The sequence below is a fragment of the Oncorhynchus tshawytscha genome, linkage group LG05 (genome assembly GCF_018296145.1).
Source record: "Oncorhynchus tshawytscha isolate Ot180627B linkage group LG05, Otsh_v2.0, whole genome shotgun sequence".
NCBI lineage: Eukaryota > Metazoa > Chordata > Actinopteri > Salmoniformes > Salmonidae > Oncorhynchus > Oncorhynchus tshawytscha.
In genome coordinates, this window is record NC_056433.1 from 25,035,388 (window position 1) to 25,058,528 (window position 23,141).

General features: G+C 45.3%; 1 protein-coding gene across 1 annotated transcript in view; it reads left to right on the plus strand.

The window, feature by feature from the left end:
- Positions 1–23,141, plus strand: part of LOC112250361 (protein enabled homolog) — a 139,903-nt gene that overhangs the window by 111,140 nt on the left and 5,622 nt on the right. Inside the window, 8 exon segments of the mRNA XM_042321741.1 lie at positions 12,626–13,116; positions 16,492–16,596; positions 19,556–19,593; positions 19,596–19,859; positions 20,789–20,946; positions 21,233–21,281; positions 21,585–21,642; positions 21,874–21,940. Coding sequence (XP_042177675.1) covers positions 12,626–13,116; positions 16,492–16,596; positions 19,556–19,593; positions 19,596–19,859; positions 20,789–20,946; positions 21,233–21,281; positions 21,585–21,642; positions 21,874–21,940 — 1,230 coding nt within the window.

Sequence of the window (23,141 nt, forward strand, 5' to 3'; positions counted from 1 at the left end):
TATTTTGTTAAGTCCACCAGTCCCTCAAGCAGCAAAGCACCCGCACAACATGATGCTGCCACCCCCGTGCTTCACGGTTAGATTGGTGTTCTTCGGCTTGCAAGCCTCCCCATTTTTCAGACAAACATAACGATGGTCATTATGGCCAAACAGTTCTATTTTTGTTTCATCAGACCATCGGACATTTCTCCCAAAAAATATATTTGTCCCCATGTGCAGTTGCAAACCGTAGTCTGGCTTTTTTATGGTGGTTTTGGAGCAGTGGCTTCTTCCTTACTGAGTGGCCTTTCAGGTTATGTCGATATAGGACTCGTTTTACTGTGGATATAGATACTTTTGCACCTGTTTCCTCCAGCATCTTCATGTAACGGATGTGAAACGGCTAGAAAGTTAGTGGTGGTGCACGCTAAATCACGTTTCAATCGGTGATGTCACTTGCTCTGAGACCTTGAAGTAGTGGTTCCCCTTGCTCTGCAAGGGCTGTGGATTTTGTGGAGCGATGGGTAACGATGCTTCGTGAGTGACTGTTGTTGTGTGCAGAGGGTCCCTGGTTTGCGCCCGGGTATGGGCGATGGGATGGTCTAAAGTTATACTGTTACATTCACATGGTCCTTTGCTGATGTTCTGGGATTGATTTGCACTTTTCGCACCAAAGTACGTTCATCTCTATGAGACAGAACGCATCTTCTTCCTGAGCGGTATGACGGCTGCGTGGTCCCATGGTGTTTGTACAGGTGATTGTGTTAATTTCAGTCGTTTGGAAATTGCTCCCAAGGATGAACCAGACTTGTGGAGGTCTACACTTTTTTTCTGAGGTCTTGGCTGATTTATTTTGATTTTCCCATGATGTCAAGCAAAGAGGCGCACTGAGTTTGAAGGTAGGCCTTGAAATACCTCCACAGGTACACCTCCAATTGACTGATATGATGACAATTAGCCTCTCAGAAACTTCTAAAGCCATCACATAATTTTCTGGAATTTACCAAGCTGTTTAAAGGCACAGTCAACTTAGTGTATGTAAACTTCTAACCCACTGGAATTGTGACACAGTGAATTACAAGTGAAATAATCTGTCTGTAAAGAATTGTTGGAAAAATGACTTGTCATACACAAAGTAGATGTCCTAACCGACTTGCCAAAACTATAGTTTGTTAACAAGAAATTTGTGGAGTGGTTGAAATACTAGTTTTAATGACTCCAACCTAAGTGTATGTAATCTTCCGACTTCAATTGTAAATGTCTTCCAAATAAACGATTGCAGTACGGGCCTCTGGAGTGGTGCAGCGGTCTCAGGCACTGTGTCGCAGTGATAGAGGTGTCATTACAGACCCAGGTTCGATCCCGAGCTGTATCACAACTGGCCGTGATCCCCATAGGGCGACGCACAATTGGCCCAGTGTCGTCTGGGTTTGTGGTGGGTTTGGCCGGGGAGGGTTTACTTGGCTCATCGCGCTCTAGCAACTCTTTGTGGCAGGCCGGGCGCCTGCAGGCTGACCTCAGTCGTCAGTTCAGCAATGTTTCCTCTGACACAGAGGAAACACCGTGTTAAGAATGGCGGTTTGGTGGGTCATGTTTTGGAGAACGACAAGATCAAAATTGGAGAGAGAAAAAAAATGTAAAAAGAACCTCAAAGTTTAGTAACTGCAGTCGACGGTGGTATTTTGGACACAGTAATTTCAGAATAATTAGCCTAGCACCACAGTTATACTACACTGTAACTGCAGTTACACTGCAACATTACTGTCAAAAAAAGTTATTTTGGATGCAGTATTTACAGCATACTGCAGTTACTGCACTTTAACTGCAGTTATACTGCATTGTACAGAAGTCATACTGCACACCGACTAAAATCTTTATTCGTAAGGGACGAGAACAGCTCAAGGACAGAACTGCATTCATTTAAAATTAGAAGAAATAAATGATAATGGTCCCGTACTGACAAAACACTGAGAAAACAACAGATGCCTATACTAAAGACCTACATCCAGTCACATCTATCAATGTCATGCTTGGGTACATGCATACCAGTTTCCATATTGTTAGAGTTGCGTCAATTCGAATCTGGTATCAGGATAAATATGACAATGAGTCACCGATTGTATACTATGTATTTTTTATTAGCTAAGCAATAAGTGGTAAATGCAATTTTGGTATATACGGGCTCTCTGGCCCACCTCGCAGGGCAAAACAGAGAACTGACTTGTTCCTGACAAAGATATTATAATATACCCTGATGACAGTAGTAGTTCCGGCTTCCGAGCCGGCCTGTCAGAGTAGAGACTGGGCGTGGTTTAAACTCACCCAGCCTATCGTTGATTGTTGTCGTACGAGCTGGTACCAGCCCCCGGGCGCTCCAGTTGATAGATGTAACTTGCTGTGTGGAGTATCTATGCGCTCATTCCCTAGATACCGTTATCACATATCTGGTTTATGTTATTGTTAAGTTTGAGTTCTAACAAAAACAGTCTGTGGTTTGCTACACTACGTTCTGTATGTGTCCGTTTTTATGTTAATCTGTATTTTTCCATCATGAGAAAGGCCCATGGTCCTGAAACTGTTAACAATGTTTCAAGTCAGCTATGTTGCATAACACCTACATACATCCACACAAGCCAACAGCATATAATATTCAATCACATATATGGTAACAGGCTATAGTGCATAACACAGAATCCTCATAATATACATACAAGTTATTTCTGTCAGATAGGGGAGAGACCTTGCTGCTTCCTCTCTGCTTGGATTATCTTCATAAAATACTAAGGATCAAGGGAGCAGAAGTCAAATTAAAAGGAGAGGGATGGGGAGAGAAAGCAAGAGGCCCAGCTGACTTGAGCCCAGTTTCCATTGGCACTTTGACGTCAATCCAGGTTGGGCTGGCCTTGGTGGGCTAGCTCAAATTGTTTCCACTGCCTCCAGAAATTGTCAGTTTGCAAGGTAGCCAATATGTGACGACAGCTGGCTTTGCTAATGTTGCTAGCTAGCTAGCAAGATGTTGAAGAAATTAATTATCCCTCACCATGCTGTAACTAACGTGACCCCATACTCCTGCCAGTGCCAGCTAGACTCGGAGGCATGTTTTTAGCTAGCTGGCGTTAGCTAGCTAGCTAAAAGGTTAGCATCATTGTTAGCATAACAGTCTAGCTAGCTGACTTAATTTCTACCTTGCTTGCCATGGCATTGGCTATTAGCTAGCTAACTAACCAAGCAAATCCGACCTGGCCAGCCAAAAATTCCTGCTTGCTCACGTTAGCTAGCTAGCTTGTTTCAACTCGGATTTGCTAGCTAACGTTAGGTAACTAGCATTTGAGGGCTGACTGTTTTCAAAGTTTATTCTGTCGTGCAAAACAGAACGAAGGATCCAGCTATGGTGGTAATTTGTGTCATGTCTGACTACTGTAGTACTGCTTGTCCATGTGCTAGCTAACAGCAACATGCCCAGACGAGCTAGCTAAACGTTGTCAGCATTCATAGCTCCAGCTGGAGAGACTAGAGGCGCGGCCCCAGCCAAAACCGCTCTCACTACTCAGCTATGGCCTCAGAGCAGCCTGGCATCCCAGGGATCAGTGTGTGTGACTGTGTGTCACAAATCCTATATACGTGTGTGTTTGAGGGGGAAATGCAAGCCATTCATACACATAATGTGGAAATCCTGTTTTAAGGCTTGCAGCAATCCAGTCCAACAATGTCATACCAAATTCTTGAATGACCACATGAATTGAGCCTTCGCTGTTTATATATCCATCTCTTAAATACATTCCGTGCTTCGTCACGCATAACTATCTACTCGGACTATTTCTCAGTGTTATACTTTGAACCACGCAATAAATAAATATTTAGATCACTGTCCTCTGTCAGAAGATCGCTGGTTGTGGTTTCCAGAAGATTACATAAGCAAATGTGTGGATTTGGATGTTTTTCTCCCTACCCCGAAATCCCTCTTCCAAACGCAAATCCCAGTCCTTCTGACGACATGACACACAACAGCCAATACTTTTAGGTGCCTCTTTAAAGTCCCAGAGATACCCAGTATTAACCTACCATTAGATTAAAAGAGTCTAATGGGATGTATAAGTTTCTGGTGTGAGACTATAGCAGTTTGACTGTAGCACTGTGCCTGCTTCTAGCATCTGTCAGGTGGTGAGACAAAAGGAAAATATTCTCCATACTGATGCAGGGAGATTGGAATTGATGTGGTGCTCTGTACCCGATTGACAGAATCATTTAGAGACAAGCTGCTAATGAGGAGCATTTATCTGCTGCTTGACATTGATCACGGTATGTGTGACTACATGTATTGTGCTTGTGTTCTGTTATTGTCTAACACAAAGGGCTGGCTGCTGTTGGACAAAACCAATTCCTCTCCTTGGCTTGACTAGTGTTCTGGGGCCTCGTGATGAAATACAAAATATATCTCAAAACAACCATGCACCAATTTTCTCCCAAAGGTTACTATTTATAAAAACTGAACTTGGCGTGAGAATGTCATTACTTCGACAAGTTTAGACCATGCGCACGCACATTTTCTAGTGGTTGGTATTAAATTACATCTTTTAAAAAAAACATAATTTAAAAAAGGCAGCCATTTGCTGTTAGTGAGAAGAGCTGACATGTCCACAATAATGTGCCATTTTATTGTCTTTCAGAAACTGTCAGTCCTTTTCCAAATACAGACCAAGTTCCTGCAAAAGATAACGTTCTGCCAACACCTCCAGAAATATTTGATCAAATTTGTCATTGCTCTTTGTAAACTCAGCAAAAAAAAGAAATGTCCTCTCACTGTCAACTGTTTATTTTCAGCAAACTTAACATGTGTAAATATTTGTATGAACATAAGATTCAACAAATGAGACATAAACTGAACAAGTTCCACAGACATGCGACTAACAGAAATGGAATAATGTGTAGCTCCATATGTAGTATAGTGTAGCTCCATATGGACTAACTGGGCTTCAGTCCACTGATACAGAACTGCTCAGGCCAGGCCAATGAGGAAAGCTTCTCTGACCAACTGGACTGGGGGCTTGCCAGGCTTTGTGATTGTGCGGCTCTGCTTCCCTTGGATGTCAGAATCAAGGACCGCTGAGAAGCATCACACTTGCTACACCCTAACGCTCGGACTGTGTGCAGTTAGTTCTCAAGACCACTCCAAAGATGCTCACTCTTCAGTGTGGAATTGTATTTTGGCATTTTCATTGGATGTAGACCATGTCTAACATCTGCTCCTGCTAGGGCTGGGCGACTATATTGTGAATACCTGTATACCTGTGTGGATCCACATATACCTTTATGGATTTTTGCAATACTGTCTAACGATATTATGATAGAATGCTAAATAAAATGAGAAGTTGTACAAATTGTACTACTTTGTCAGTTTTGTACTAGTTTGTTTAAGTATAAAACCATCAGAATGGAGAAAACCCATTAAAAGCACTCTGAATTCATATGTTGCCATTCAAGGGTTATGCACTACTCATCAAACATATTTAGAACTTTTATTCAGAAACATAAAATACCGCCATGCCGTCAGAAATGTAAAAAATATTGTGATATATTTTGGCCATATCGCCCAGCCCTAGCTCCTGCCCCAACCTAGGTTCTAATTTTGTCTGTATTAATAGTCTGCCCTCGTTCTGACACTTTCATACTGTAATGTCCTCCTCCTCCGCACTGGTTTCCTACGGTCTAAATAATTAATTTGTCAAACACAGCACATTCAAGCGATTCTCGTTTTCTTGAAAAATACTGACAAAGCTTTTTTGTGTTTTTGAGTCCGTGGTAGTAGTAAGTTGTTGAAAGACGTTCGGATTCAGGCCGTGTGCTGCCTACACTCCCTTAGCAACCGTTCCCCAGGCAACGCATGTCAGGAACTGAGACTCTAGTAAATGGATCACCAAGGTTTTTCACATCTTTGAAGCCTTCAATACCTTAAATCTGAGAGAGGAAGTCATGTACATATCAACCTTTTCCCACCCGGCTCGGTGTGCATGTAGGGCTCCTGAGAAAGTGAGGGAAATTCTGTGTTTGTGTATCGACATGCGCTGAGGAATCCTTTGATCATTTCTGATCTGGTCCCATTGTTCTGTTCAGTACGACCTGCAAGGAGCTGCCTTCCCCTCTTTCAGCAAGACAGAAATGTATTGTTAATGCTCCAGCTTGGCTCACCCTAATAGTGATGATACATTTGTATTGTTAAACTGTATGAGAGTTTTATAGTTGTCATATCCCAAAAAGATTCTATATTGGAATGTAATGAAAGTTCTGCTATGGGTGCAGTATACACTAGTACTCAAAACTGACATCCCTAAATACACTGAACAAAAATATAAACGCAACATGTAAAGTGTTGGTCCCATGTTACGTGAGCTGAATTAAAATATCCCAGACATTTTCCATAGGCACAAAAAGCGTATTTCTCTCAGATTTTGTGCACACATTTCATTACGTCCCTGTTTGAGCATTTCTCTTTTGCCAAGATAATCCATCCACTTACAGGTGTGGCATCAATAAGCTGATTAAACAGCTTGATCATTATACAGGTGCAGCTTGTGCTGGGAACAGTAAAAAGCCACTCTAAATGTGCAGTTTTATTCCACAACACAATGCCACAGATGTCTCAAATTTTGATGGAGCGTGGAATTGGCACGCTGACTGCAGGAATGTCCACCAGAGCTGTTGCCAGAGAATTCAATGTTCGTTCCTCAACCATAAGCCGCCCCTGATGTCGTTTTAGAGAATTACGTCCAACTGGCCTCACAACCGCTGACCACGTGTAACCACGCCAGCCCAGGACCTCCACATCAGGCTACTTCACTTGTGTGATCATCTGAGACCAGCCAGTTGATGAAACTGTGGTTTGCAAAACCCAAACATTTCTGCACAAACTGCCAGAAAGAGTCTCAGGGAAGCTCATCTGCATGCTTATCCTCACCAGGGTCTTGACCTGACTGCACTTTGTCGTCGTAATCGACTTCAGAGGACAAATGCTCACCTTCGATGGCCACTGGCACCCTGGAGAAGTGTGTTTCAGCATGATAATGCACGGCCCCATGTCGCAAGGTTCTATACACAATTCATGAAAGCTGAAAATGTCACCCATTGAGCATGTTTGGGATGATCTGTATCAATGTGTACGACAGTGTGTTCCAGTTCCCGCCAATACCAGCAACTTGCCACAGCCATTAAAGAGGAGTGGGACCACATTCCACAGGTCACAATCAACAGCCTGATCAACTCTATGCAAAATAGATGTGTCACACTGCATGAGGCTAATGGTGGTCACTCCAGACTGACTGGTTTTCTGATCCACGCCCCTACCTTTTTTAAAGGTGTCTGTGACCAACATGCATATCTGTATTCCCAGTCATGTGAAATCCATAGGTTAAGGCCTAATGAATGTATTACAATTGACAGATTTTCTTATATGAACTGTAACTCCGTAAAATCTTTGAAATTGTTGCGTGTTGCAATTATTTTTGTTCAGTGTAGTTTTATTTATTATCCCTTATTGCTTCAGATAAAGTTCCAGTAATAAGCTTGGACACACCTACTCATTCCAGGGTTTTTCTTTTCTTTTTACTATTTTCTACTTTGTGGAATAATAGTGAAGACATCAAAACTATGAAATAACACATGGAATCATGTAGTAACCAAAAAGGTGTTTTTTTTTTAAGTAATGAAGGTCAGTCAATGCAGAACATTTCAAGAACTTTGACAGTTTCTTCAAGTGCATTCAAAAAGCTCTGAAACTAGCTCTCATGAGGACCGCCACAGGAAAGGAAGACCCAGAGTTACCTCTGCTGCAGAGGATGAGTTCATTAGAGTTACCAGTCTCAGAAATTGCAGCCCAACGAAATGCTTCAGAGTTCAAGTAACAGACACATCTGCCCTCGTGGTTGAATTGCTGCAAGGAAACCACTACTACAGGACACCAATAAGAAGAAGACTTGCTTGGGCCAAGAAACACGAGCAATGGACATTAGACCGGTGGAAATCTGTCCTTTTGGTCCAAATTTTACTTTTTGGTTCCAACCGCCGTGTCTTTGTGAGACGCGGAGTAGGTGAACGGATTATCTTCATATGTGTGATTCCCACCGTGAAGCATGATCGAGGAGGTGTGGTGGTGCTTTGCTGGTGACACTGTCAGTGATTTATTTAGAATTCAATACACTCTTAACCAGCATGTCTAGCACAGCATTCTGCAGCGATACGTCATCCCATCTGGTTTGGGCTTAGTGGGGCTATCATTTGTTTTTCAACAGGACAATGACCCAACACACTTCCAGGTTGTGTAAGGGCTATTTGAAAAAGAAGATGAGTGATTGAGTACTGCGTCAGATGACCTGCCCTCCACAATCACCTGACCTCAAACCAATTGAGATGGTCTGGGATGAGTTGGACTGCAGAGTGAAGGAAAAGCAGCCAACAAGTGCTCAGCATATGTGGGAACTCCTTCAAGATTGTTGGAAAAAAATTCCAGGTGATGCTGGTTGAGAGAATGCCAAGAGTGTGCAAAGCTGACATCAAGGTGAAGGGTGGCTACTTTGAAAAATCTCAAATATAAAATCTAATTTGATTTGTGTAACTTTTTTTTTGCTTCCTACATGATTCCATACGTGTTCTTTCATAGTTTTGATGTCTTCACTATTATTCTACAATGTAGAAAATAGTACAAATAAAAACCCTTGAATGAGCAGGTGTGTCAACTTTTGACAAACTGTATATCCATGTTCATCTCAAGGATAACATTACTTTAACATGACGTCCCTTCCTTGAAAGTTAAACTGGATGTAAGCAAATTGCTATCCCCTTGACGAATGGCAAGCAGACTCTGTCCTATGACTCCCCTCCAGCTCCTCCTCTCCACCACCACCTCTCGCCACGCCATCTCGTCTAACAGACATGGTGAGGCCTAGTGCTTATTATAGCTGTTCTCCTCTGTGTTGTGTAGGAATGTTATGGTCTCGTATGCCAGGGAATTCAGTGTGTGTCAGATAGTGTTTACATGTACAATAAATACACTAGATGGAAATAGTCTGAACTACTGCTGTGGACAGGTATGTAATGTCATGTCACCATTACCAAAGTTAACCAAAGGTCTACATTGTAAAACATATTCCCTTTTTGGTGAAGCCTTGTTCCGTATAGAGCAGGGGTTCCCAAATGTTTTGGTCCCTGATCCCATTTAGATGTTTTTTAGCCAAACCCCACCATGTAAAAACTAATGTAATCAACGGACAATGTTGAATGTTTTAATTGTAGCTATGACAGTTTATTACAAATCAGTCTGACAGTTTTGACAGTATTTCAAGCTGAAAGTAGTATGGTTAAGAGTGACTGACTGAAATTCATCAAAGGTATTGAAGTTCAGAAGCTCACCAGGCAATATTTTTTTAGCAAGCTAGAATATAACCTCTAACCTCTATTTACCTCTTCAAGGTAGAATATAACATCATCATTGATGTTCTTTTCCCCCCAGTCTGATTTAGTTCCTAGTCTTGTCCACTCTGTTATTGCTTGTGGGCATTGTAGAGGGAGTCTGATCTTTCAGGCATGGGGTCATAATATTTTGTAGTTTAAACCGTTCAAAGGATAGAGCAACATTTTCAGGAAGAAAACACAAACCACATCTAGTGGCTTCCGCAGGTTACTGACGTAAGCCCGGTTCTATGAACCAAGCACAATGATCTTTTTCTTTTTTTTCTCATAATCCGAGCTGATTCGTTTACGTCATCCTTGTTACATGTAATCCGTTACTAACCAATCCTGTATACAGTTTCACTCTGTTTTGTACGGTGTAACCACTCCCCATATAGGTGTCAATGACATTGCACGTCAATTGCATCATCCACCACTGACCTTCTCTAACCTTGTTGTTCGTTCTAGTGGTGTGCATAATCAACCCTTCCTGCTGCTCTCAACACCATCCCGCCTACATTTAACCTTGAGCATACTGATAATATTCTACATTTTAATTGTGATATTTTAGAGGCTCCTGCTTGTGCAGCAGTCTCCGTCACTGTCAGCACTCCTGTCGCAGTTTGATACTCTCTGTGGAGGAACGGCTGCCCCCACCCCTCGCAAACTGCCCCCGGGGTGGAGTATATGCTAATCACTGTAATGCCTCTTATCTTAGCACTGATATACACTACTTTATATAGTAGACTCTCTGCTGTACTCCCTACTGTAACTATATCAGCATGGAGATAAGGGGATGTTATCCTATAGCGAAACCCCTGGGAGTGGTCCTTCGAGCCAGATACCTTGCCTCCAGACCTCTAGTGGCCCAGCGCCTAATGAGCAGTACAACACTCCTGCTCTTTAATTAACTCTGCGAGGGAGGTGGGGAAGAGGTGGAGGGGGAGGTGTGGGAGGATGGAGAAGAGATAGATGAGGGCTGCACTGGGGCTTTAGTGAAGTTAGGACGGGAGTGCTCTGTTCTGTGCTCCATCTTGCTGTAACAAGGCAGTGTCATTATGAAGTGCACCAGTGGCGGGGAGAATAGCCGTCCTCATGGGAGCCTGCTGGGTACAGCTACATTTCGATAACAGCACAGTGTGTTATGGGGACACCTTGTAGAGTGAGACTGGTGAATATGGATAATGGGGTCAGTGGTACTGGGGAAAGCCTGGCTGAGGCAACGGCTAGTGAAAGCCTCCTCAGCCGCTTCCACTCTGGTTCTGGCTGAGAGAGGATCTCCACCAACTAAATCTGTTAACTCTCTCTCAGCCCTTCCTCTGGCTACTCTAGCCTACAGAGTGGATTGCTGCCTGGGCCCATAATACTGTTTCTAGTTCTATTACTATCTGAATCTTTACACTCTTAAGTAACATTGAAATAATTTTCATGTCATTCTTAAGCTATATATATATATCATATGTTAATGATGGATTATTAAATCATTAGCCTTAGTTCACTAGAGCCCATGAAGTCATTCTGGGTGAATAACATGGATTGCTTGAACCTGTAATCCACTGACTTGGCACATTGAGGGTTTATTTGTGTCCGGTTTCCACTTTGACTTATCACTGCTTCTCTTAGAGCACATAGTGTAGAATAGACACACACCGTGCACTTATAGGAAAAGGGGAGCAGAAGTGCTGTTATTCATAAACAGGTGCATTGTAAGTCGTTTACACCACATGTGATAGGACATCATACTCCTCCGGGCCTGTTTTGGGGCAGGAAACCGTTTGATTCCCATCATGTTCCTCTCTAAAGGGTGTGTGGAGACTTGATGTTTCCCCACCAGGGGATGCAGGGCCAGGGAAGTAGGAGGGGTTCAATGGGAAGTTGGTTGGTGACTGGTGGGGTGAACCTGGAGGGGGGTGTCTGGCTGTGACATCATTGCAGAACAGGTGTGTGTAGCTAGCTCCTGGCTAGATGGAGCGAGGGGGAGGTGTGACACCAGATAGCATTTGAAACTGATGACTGATGTTGATGATTCAACCTGAACAGGAGGATGAAGGAGTGACTGAGGGAAAAGGGCTTGCAGCTTGTCCCTATACAAGTGAAGCACCACAGGTTAATTTGGTCAAGGCTTCAATTGTATTGATGTGACCCAATCCAAAATGTCCCAAACTGACAGTCATGGATAGGGGATCTGCAGTGTTATTATGACAGTCTGGGTAATAATTGTCAGCAGGCCTGGTTGAGGCTGATGAAGCCAAACAGAATGGGCGGGTACCAGTCACAGCCTCCATGGTAGTGATATGGGGAGAGCGAGAAGAGTGTGAAATGGCTTGGAGCTGCAGCCAACCAGCCAGTCACAAGTGAGCTACAGCAGGCTACCCCAGGAGGCAGCCTGCCTCACCTCTTATTACAGCATGCTGCCCTCTAGTGATGAGATTTCTCGCTGCAGAAATAAGTGATTCCCAACCTGGGAAGCTCCTATCCGAACTCAGCAGATCTAGTTGGAATGAACAAGCTGATGCGTTTTGGTTTTTGGTGAATGTTATGAAGTAAATGCCAGTAGAAGCTGAATAACAAACAGGTTCTGTACTTATCACTACAGAATGGGAGGCTGTAGCCAGAAGCAGACATTGTTGTTTAACAACAAATGTGCAGAGCTAGCTGTGGTTGCGTAACGGTTTTGTCTTGCACAGAACCGTAATTACATAATGACAACAAGCTTATATAATGATTTTAAAAAGGGCATTTTCCAAGTGACAGCACTGACTGTGGGTCTGCGTGGTGGTTGAGGCCAGCGTGTGAAACGAGGTCAGTGTCTAATCTCTTCATTGACATTTTACAGGAGTGATTAGGGTTAAGTGCCTTGCTCAAGGGCACATTGATAGATCTTTCACCTAGTTGGCTCTGGGTTTCGAAACAGCGACCTTTCAGTTACCTGGCCCTATGCTCTTAAACGCTAGACTACCCCATCTTCTCCACTCCTCTCCCTCTATTCTTTCTCCTCTCTGCTTACTCCATTATCCTGTATGGTCTCTCCTTTTTCTTCTATGGTTTCCTCTCTTGACTGTATGGTCTCTCCTGTCTTAGTTCTCCTCATTGGGTGTCTCCTCTGTGGTCTCTCCTGTCTTAGTTCTCCTCGTCTGGTGTCTCGTCTCTCATCAACCCCCTTTCTCTTCCTCTCTCTAACCTCTTCTCTCCTCTCTCCCTATGGCAGGCAGCTGCAGGAGCTTCAGAGGCAGAAGGAGATGGAGCGCGAGCGGCTGGAGCACGAGCGCCAGGAGAGGGAACGGCTGGAGCGTGAGATGCTGGAGAGGGAGCGTGAACGGGAACGTCAAGACCGTGAGCGTCAGGAGCGAGAGAGGGAGCGCGCCGAGAGGGAGAGGGAGCGCGCCGAGAGGCAGCATGTGGAGCGCGTCGAACGGGATCGCCTGGAGCGTGAGCGTCAGGAGCAGTTGGAGAGAGAGCAGTTGGAGAGAGAGCAGTTGGAGAGAGAGCAGTTGGAGAGAGAGCAGTTGGAGAGAGAGCAGTTGGAGAGAGAGGTGGCGGAGAGAGAGCAATTGGAGAGAGAGCGGGCGGAGAGAGAGTGGGAGCTGATGGAGAGCGAGAAGCAGGAGAGGGAGAGGATGGAGCGAGAGACTCACCAGGAGCAGCAGTTGGACAGAGAGCAGATGGACTGGGAGAGAGGGAGACGCATCTCCAACGCCGGTGAGCAGCCAAGCCTTTTTCCTTACCTCTTACACACTCGCCCACATGCATACACACACCAACACGCATATGCACACATCTGATGTCTAGGACAGGACAAGGTAGTACAGTACACACTGACGCCACAGGACAGAACAAAATGACAGAAAAGTTACCAACAGGAGAGTGGGCTTAGGTCTCACTTCATTTAGCAGTAGTACTTCCAAAGAGCCATCTTGGGTGTAAAATCCCAGCTTGACATTTAGCTGGAGTCTGAAGCGGAGACGCTGACTCTACTCAGCCATCCCTGGCCGCTCATTAGTTAGTGTGACTTATAGCGAGGCTCCTCTCTCATCTCTCTCTGCCCATCTGCCTGTGTGTTGGACGGGCTCGTGGAACAGCTTGAATGGCACTTGGGCATAGGGGGAGTGTTTGGGTGCTTCTCTCAGCGAGCAGGCAAGAACACACACACACACTCAGCTCTCTCTGCCTACTCCTGTTGGGTCCTGTTTTGACCAGGGATGGCTTTGACTATGTGTTGGTGGATGGTAGGGGGAACCCTAGCCAGCCTGCCCAGCAAAGCATAGGCAGGTGCAGGACTCAGGCTCTGGGTTTGGTTAGGGGAGGATCAAGGATGGGAGATGGGCATTGCTGCTACATATTGGGTCAGTGGGGGAGCCAGTGTTGGCATGGTTCAGTGCTGCAATCATTACATTAGCTGGGCCAGATTCTCTGTTAGTGGGAGAAAAATGAACCATCAAAGCTAACATGCTGCCTGCCCCGCAGGAGCACATCAACATAACTAACATATCATGGTATAGAGTTCACTTTTTTTCCCCCAGGACATCTATACAATAAATGCATAACGACCCAATTCACACGGAACATGACAAGACCAACACAAGAAACCATGTTGCACTGCATGTTGCTGTAACATTTGGCCCGTTTTTGGGTTTGAGGTGTGAATATGCACTTTTAATACGCTTCTAGTTGTCTTTCCTGCAGGAAAAACAAACATTTGCGCTGTTGGCCAAATGTACATAACCTTGCAATAGCTTTTGGTTGGATTTCCAATTTCATTCATAGTATGTTTAGTTTTTTATTGGATGTCGTCAGTGTCTAATGGAGGCCATGCTGATCCTGTGTGTAACCATACCTCAACTTCTAACTGAAAACTTGAGGAGAGGTCTGCTAATAAGGCATCCGCAGATCCATGGACTATTATCTGAGATGAGCTTCTTGACATGTCCAGCACACTGTGGCGTCTGTCTCATATTAGCTATGCCCCTTTATCGCGTTCAAAATAACAAGGGCTTCCTTGTGTGAATGTCAACCTCTTTAATCCAGCCATTCCTACTACTGATGTGATGGTTCTAGACCGGCCCGCCCTATACTGGTCCGCTTCTTCTGTAGGCCACTCTCCTAGGGAACACACTAGGCTACACACTAGGCAACATTTAGTTATTGTGTATGGAGGAGATGGAGTGTATGTCCATTTTGGGGTTAGTGAGGTGTGTTGCGTGTTATTACTCTGGGATCACAGAGCAAAGCTAGGGCCTGCCTCTGCCCACTTACCAGCCGGAGGGAGGGAGGGAGTGAGTTGGGGGAATCGGGAAAGAAGAGACAAACATTTGGACAAGAGTAAATCTTCTGGTTGGAGGTGTGTGTGTGGTGTGTGTGTGTGTGTGTGGCTGCCACTGAGGGTCAGTGGAGTAGAATGAGGCTTGCACAAAGGATTAGCAGCATTGCACCTCATTCAACATATGGCATGAGAGGCCTCCGCTCTGGGCTAACTCTGGGGCTACGCTGGCTGGGGCCACAACAAAACAGAGCATGGATAATTCAGAGCATGCAGTCAGGCTCTGGCAGTGTGACCACCCAGCGAGACTACCCCCGCAATGGCTGACCTCACTAATTCTGTACTTTACATGAGCGATGAGAAGATACTACTGATGTGTGTGTTGATGAGACACAGACTTTGTGATGGTATTTTTTTCTTTGTTTTGTAAGACTTTCTGTGAACTCCTTGTCATTTGAAAGAGGAGATTCTGACTTGAAATCGTTCTGATAGGAACTAGGTAATGGTGAATGCAAGTAAGGGGTGATTGATTTAAACTGGAGTCACCCAAATATTGAAGCATTTTATTGATTTAGTTCGTTTAGATTAGATTGTCTGTGCACCATTTGCTTATTGTAAGAACAATGAACAAAACATGTCCAAATTGGTTACATGTCTCAATTGTGGTTCTTTGACTTCTAAATGTATAGAATACACATGTTCTGCTGGCTCAGTCCTGGAATGGAGCCGCTGGATGCAGTATGGATAGAGTGAGTGACTGACCAGTGCTGTGTCTGGTGTGTGTTGATCCTGGGAGTTTCACCAGAGGCTAATAAAGTGTTTGAAGTGGGCATCACTTGATTAGGCTTCATTCATTGGCCAAGGCCAAGTGCTCCCGACTGAATGTACGATGGTCTCTGTTTTTCTGCTGCCTCTCTATCCATGTGTTCCCATTGACACATTGTTTACAGAGTGTGCCTCAGGATCTGTCTCAACTGCTAACCTTGTGTACTAATAGTAGCATCCTTTCTGTCAGAGAAAGGACCAAGTATAGAAAAAGGAGATTTAGGTCTGTGCTGGTTTTTCCTGCTTCATTTGCCCCCTTCTCTCTGTTCTTTCTGTTTCTCCCCCTTTCTCTCTGTCCTCTCCTGTGTTCTTTCCCCTCTTGTGTGGCTGCACGGTGGCTGCTTCTCTCCTGTCCTGTTCAGCGTTTGAAAGTACCCTCTACACCCCTCCGCCTCCAGAGTACTCCTCCAAGACCTCCTCTACGTCTGTGTCTCCCACCACCCCCAACTACCCTCCACCCACCCCGTCACCCTCCTCTGCAACACCCCCCACCCCGCCTCTACGTCACTCTGCCTCCCGTTTTGCCACCTCACTAGGCTCCGCCTTCCATCCCGTCTTGCCCCACTACGCCACAGTCCCCAGGCGACAGCCCGTCCCTCCCACGCCCCCACCCCTGCCCCAGCAACCCCTCCAAGTCTTTGGTGTGGTCAGCAACAAACTTCAGCCCTCTGCCCCCTCGCCCCCGTCATGATCAGTAGCCCCCGGGCAAGGCAACAGGCCCTCGCCCTGTCATTGCCATCCCAGTCCCCAGCCCCTTGTCACAGAAACCCCCTCCCCCAACGGGCCTCCTATGTTCCCTGCCCCTTCACCGGTCACCATTGGCAACAGCAGCAACCCCACCCCGCCGCCCCCTCCCACCCCGCCGCCCCCTCCACCGCTGCCCCCTCTCTCCCTGTCCCTGTCCTGCCAGCAGTCGCCTGTTGTCTCCCCCATCGCTCCCCTTGTGTCCTCTCCCTCATCCCAGCCTGCTGTTGTCCCTTCTCCTTCCACAGCTCCCCCTGCCTCTGCTGACCTCTCTGTAAACCTCTCTGAGCTGGGAGACTCCTGCTCCTCGGCTCCAGAGGCCTTTCAGCCTGCAGACCCTCTGGCCCAGCAGGGTAAGGCCACACCTCTCTCAGCCTCGCTATCTACCTCCACTCACCCACTAACGGGGGCCAGGGTGTAGCGGGCCTGCCCTAACCAGCTCGGCCCAGCTCTGGGTGTCAATGCTGGCTGCAGCGGTGGCTAGTACGGCTGTGGCTCTAGGTCTACTAGGTGCTTGTTAATCTGTGTTGGTCAGGTGTCTGTCTGGCCTCTGTCAGCATACTCTCGCCATGTATGTCCATGCTATTGCTCGTGGTCTTGAGTTGCCTGGTGAACTGGTTTGAATGGTGTCTGGTCATTGTGCATGGCATGGCATGTATATGTGCAAGTGTGCACTCACAGACAGGGGGCTCTGCTGCATCTAGCTATAGATCGCTGAAGCTATGTCTGGAGGGATCAATGTCTCTTTCTTTCTCCTTTGCTTCTTGTTTTTTTCTTTTTTTATCACCTCAAACTATTATTTTTCTGCAATTCACCATTGTGATGACCTTAGTATGTTACCATGACTTTTCACCCTCACTTGTCATGTCAGTGTTGTGTTCATCAAACCTACTGGACCTGGTGACCGTAGGCTTGTATACGTGATACAAAAGGGACTGATAGATGGAGACTCATTTCTGCTCTGTCCTTGTTCACTTAGGGTTCTTGTCATGACACTACTGTACGTTTCAAGGGAACGGGAGGGATGCTCGTGCGGAGGAATTAACATAGATATTAGATGTATTTTGATTAGGAAATGACTGACTGAACTCTGGGGCAGTCTTTAGAGGGATTGTCACTGTCGGAAGCTATCCAGCAGCTGGAATCAAAATTATTAACATCATTTTTTTCCCCTCTCCTAAATTGAATAGTTAGCATACACGTCTGTCCCCACTGGATTTGGGGATCCAAATAAATTAATACCCTCTAACAACCATGTCAAATGAGGACAAGCTTTTTATTATTCTTCCTTAACCGGCCACCACATCTGATTACCTTAACTTTATTAGAAATAACATTTTAATTCAACATTTGAAATCTTTCTGAAAACCATTGCAGTTTCAAAAGTTCAGATTTGACATAATTCAAACACTCCAGAAGCATTAATGAGACTATTTTGTAACATGATAGAGTTTTCAATTGTGGTGTATTAAAACTGCCCTTTGAGTAACTCGTCAGTAGCATTTACAGTGCATTCGGAAAGTATAACGTTTTCCACATTTGTTACGTTACAGCCTTTATTCGAAATATTGTCATCTATCTACACACAATAACCATAATGATGAAACGAAAATAGGTTTTTCTAAATTTTCACAAGTGTTTTAAAAATATAAAACATTTATTTACTTAAGTATTCCGACTCAATTGAGTTCAGGTGTATCCTGTTTCCATTGATCATCCTTGATGTTTCTATAACTTGATTTGAGTCCATCTGTGGTAAATTCAATTGACTGGACATGATTTAGAAAGGCACACCGCAAAAACCAAGCCATGAGGTCGAAGGAGTTGTCTATAGAGCTCCGAGACAGGATTGTGTTGGCACAGATCTGGGGAAGGGTATAAAAACATTTCTGCAGCATTGAAGGTCCCCAAGAACACAGTGGCCTCCATCATTCTTAAATGGAAGGAGTTTGGAACTACCAAGAATCTTCCTAGAGCTGGCCGCCCAGACAAACTGCGCAATCGGGGAAGAAGGGCCTTGGTCAAGGAGGTGACCAAGAACCCGATGGTCACTCTGGCAGAGCTCCAGAGTTCCTCTGTGGAGATGGGAGAACCTTCCACAAGGACGACCATCTCAGCAACACTCCACCAATCAGGCCTTTATGGTAGAGTGGTCAGGTGGAAGCCACTCCTCAGTAAGGGGCACATGACAGCCCGCTTAGAGTTTGCCAAAAGGCACCTAAAGGACTCTCAGACCATGAGAAACAAAATTATCTGGTCTGATGGAACTCTTTGGCCTGAATGCCAATCGTCATGCCTGGGTGAAACCTGGCACCATCCCTACAGTGAAGCATGGTGGTGGTAGCATCATGCTGTGGGGATGTTTTTCAGTGGCAGGGACTGGGAGCCTAGTCTGAATACCTTTTTGCAAATGTGATATTTCAGTTTTTAATACATTTGCAAAAATGTCTAAAACATTTTCTTTTGCTTTGTCATTATGGGGTATTGTGTGTAGATTTGAGGGAGAAACTAATCAATTTTATTGTAAGGCTGTAACGTAACAAAATGTGTGAAAAGTCAAGGGGTCTGAATACTTTCTGAATGCACTGTATATGTAGATTCAGTGCGACTATTTCTCCCACTTGGACTGACTCACCCGTGTTAGTGACCTCTGCCCTCCAGTCTCCTCTCTCATTTGGCTGAAAGGAAACTGGTCACACTATAGAGATCCATTTAAATGACTATTCTAATAATTAGTATTCAAATTCCTAATTCTATAGGTCACGCCCTCATTAACAGGAGCTCAATATGGGCACATTCCATCATGGCTTATTGATCCAATCATCTGTCTGGGTTGAGGAGTCACAATGATTTTCTACAAGCTAATTATTACAGTTAATACATCTGTGGTTCCATGGTTTAGGGCTGCTCTTGCAGGCATATGCCGATATTGACCTAACTAAGGCTGCTAGAGTTCCTGTGTCCAATGCATTTTCTGTCTTGTTTTTGTGTTGGATGTCTCCATTTGCTTCATTCAAATGGATACATTTAGGCCATTGCCACAACTCACTGATGTGCATGTTGTATGACAAACAGCAAGAGGATGTTAGCGACTTCATGCCGTGTCTACACACACAAGTTTTAAAGTCTAAGGTTGGTCAAGCCTGATAATGTTAGTATTGATGTTGAATATAGTATGGGTGCTTAAGGAAGCCTGAGGTTTTTTTGTGTGAGGATAAACTAAATAGGAGAGAACTCGTGACCCCTGCTCTTTCTGTGAGTCCTAAATTTTGATACTGACTGTTTACTCTTCTCCCTCTTCCCCCCATACAGACACAGTGTTGACGCCGGTGCTGCCCACCCCCTCCCCCTCCCCCTCCCTCCCGGCTCCACTGTGACCCCCACAGCCTCTGCCCAACCAGGCCCTCCTCCCCCTCCCCCTTACCCCCACACTCACCCCTACAAGCGGCGGCCCCCTCCCCCACCCGGTCCCCCACCTTCCCTCGGTGGCCAGGCCCACCCTCCTCCTCCACCAGCCCCTCCCCTGCCGCCCGGTCTCTTCTCCCCCTCGGAGGACCGCCCCCTGTCCGGGCTGGCCGCTGCCCTCGCTGGAGCCAAGCTGCGTAAAGTGCCACGGGTGAGAGGCCGACACGCACAGAACAGAAACACACCCACAAGTCCCTTACACAGACACCCACTGTTTGTCTCATACCATATCCTCACAGGCTTGTGATCTTGCCCAGCACCAGTCACACTTTATATTCCCTCTACTGGATGTAGTGCTGAGCTAATAACTAACAGTTCGTTGTTTTTTTTGGTTATTAAATCGACTTCTGTTCAATTACTTGAATTCCATTTAGTTCACTTTTTTTGGTGAGCCCAGCTCGCTGTTTCATTCACGAGAGAAATCAAGCTAATGTACGCAACGATGAGAGGGACAGAGACAGTTTGTGAAAGTATAACTTATCTACTTTGAAGAACTAGTACAATTATTTTGTCAAGACAGCTCTGCAGCATACTGTAGGCTACAGTACTTATGCTGGCTAGCTAAGTAAAATGACTAAAGACAGTACACTATGGGGAGCACGTAACGTTAGATGGCCTGGCAGGCTGACTGCTGCTGCCTGAGCAGAGATGAAATGACGACTTTAAGGAATGAAGAATCAAATAAAAACTAAGTAATATACACAACTCATATGTGATATTACTATGAAATAATCAACATTTTCTATTGATGTCTACCTGACAGGTCCACATTTTGGCCTTTGGAATTTCCATTAAAATGCTCAAATCATTGTAATGTCATTATTTCGTAATATAAAAATATCGAAATCAAACATCGGGATTATTTTTTAAATAATCTAGCAATAACCAAACCAACCTCAACACTCACTCAGCACTACTTGGGAGCTGCCACTCACTTCAGATACATGTAAATCATGTAGCCCATACTGCACTTCATGCATTCATATACTGCACTCCACCATACCTGACCCCCTGTTATGTGCCTCTGTAACATAGTCTACCACTACTTCTCTGACTCTGACCTTTCTCTCTATCCTTCAGAGTGATAGTGGTGGTGATGCGGCAGCTGCTCTGGCTGCAGCCATGGCTGGGGGCTTGGCTGGCGCTACAGGGGCCAAACCTGGAGGGAACGGCCCTCTGGGAGGAGCACCTGGAGGAGGGGGGTTGATGGAGGAAATGAGCGCCCTCCTGGCCAGGAGGTGACATTACACTACGTTCCCGTTTGAAACATGGAGAGAGGAGGGATACAGCATGTTTGGGTGGCTTCAGGGAGTGGGGTGGGGGGGCAATATTGAGGAAGGCTTGAGGCCCAAATGTTTCTTGTCAATATAGATATTTTCATTGAGTGCCATATCATTGCAGATCATGTACAGTAGCTGTCGCGGTCAGCCAAACATTATTTCAAAGTAATTTGGTGTGGGAGAATTTTTGTTTTGACATACAATATAACATGTTATAACTTTAATATTTTGTGGTGTTTTTCAGGAGAAGAATTGCAGAGAAGGGATCATCGCCTGAGCCGGAGCAGAGAGCTGTGAGTATGACAGATAGACAGAGGCCAGGGAAAGTTAATCTCTGTATATCCTGCTTGACAGTACCTATCTAGTCTACCCGTCTATAATTCAGTAGCCTGGTGTTTGTATTCTGTATCCATCCCTTCTGGATGTCTTTGGAGCTTCATATGTTTCTCTTTGAGGGTCATTTGGTGGCATTAAAGAGGATCAATGGATCTCCCTCAGTGGATTATTAACTAAATGCCTGGTCACATTTCTGATCATCTGAAGCTGCCTGACCTATAACTTCTGACCTTTGAACTCACTGTGCTACTCTCCAATAGGACGACGGTGGCAGCGAGGGCACCACGACTCCTAAAGTGTCTGCCTGTAGCACACCAGGTGAGTGGGGTACAGGATACAGTACAGGACTGTAGTGGTCAGAGATACACAGGACCAGAACAGAAACATGCACCTTCCACATTCAGACCACCAGGATCCTAGTCTGTGTTGGCCAGCAGTTAATGTAATTTGGCAGATTTTTTCAGTCAGTATTTTTTTGTCTTCTGATGAAGTGGTTCAGTTATATCAGTGTAATTATCTCTAATGCTTTTGTGTTTCTCTCCTCCGCAGACATGCCCAGGAAACCATGGGAGAGGAGTAACACTATGAATGGTAGCAAATCCCCAGTCATTGGAAGGTAAGTACCAGCATTCCATAAATGTACAAAAGGTAATACATTTTTAGTGTCTGAGTCTAAACACGTTATTGGGTCAAGTACAACGAAGTCAAAATATCCACTGCCTGTCTGAATCATTGACTGCCTCTGCATTGCTGCTCATTATCATGTAACTGGAGAGAAGGAGCACAGGGGGTAGCAGAGCATGGCTCACTGCTGGGGTCCGACCCCTGGGCTTGCTGGTTCATGACTGGTTAATAACATGACTAAAGCACAGGGCTGCTGCTTACCACTAGGCTACTGCTAGCAAGGCTGTCTGTATCAAATCAAATTGAAATTGTTGCATGTGCCGAATACAACAGGTGTAGACCTTACAGTGAAATGCTTGCTTATAAGCCGTTAACCAACAATGCAGTTTTAAGAAAAATATCCCCAAAATTAAGAAATAAAAGTAACAAATAATTAAAGAGCAGCAGTAAAATAACAATAGTGAGGCTATATACAGGGGGTACCGGTACTGAGTCAAAGTGCGGGGGCACCAGTTAGTTGAGGTAATATGTAAATGTAGGTAGAGTTATTAAAGTCACTACGCATAGATAATAAACAGAGTAGCAGCAGCGTGAAGGGGGGGGGGCAATGCAATTAGTCTGGGATGCCATTGATTAGATGTTCAGGAGTCTTATGGCTTGGGGGTAGCTGTTTAGAAGCCTCTTAGACCTAGACTTGGCGCTCCGGTACATCTTGCCATGTGGTAGCAGAGAGAACAGTCTACGACTAGGGTGGCAGGAGAACAGGTTTCTAGGTTCTCCCTCTGACGCTGCTTGGTATAGAGGTCCTGGATGGCAGGAAGCTTGGCCCCCGTGATGTTACTGGGCCGTACACACTACCCTCTGTAGTGCCTTGCGGTCGGAGGCCGAGCAGTTGCCCTACCAGGCAGGGATGCAACCAGTCAGGATGCTCTCGATGGTGCAGCTGGATAACCTTTTGAGGATCTGAGGACCCATGCCAAACCTCTCCCATTGAGGGAGAGGTTGTCCTTGCACCACACGGCCAGGTCTCTGACCTCCCTATAGGTGTCGTTGTCGGTGATCTGGCCTACCACGGTTGTCATCAGCAAACTTAATGATGGTGTTGGAGTTGTGCCTGGCCATGCAGTCATGAGTGAACAGGGACTACAGGAGGGGACTGAGCACACACCCCTGAGGGGCCCCCGTGTTGAGGA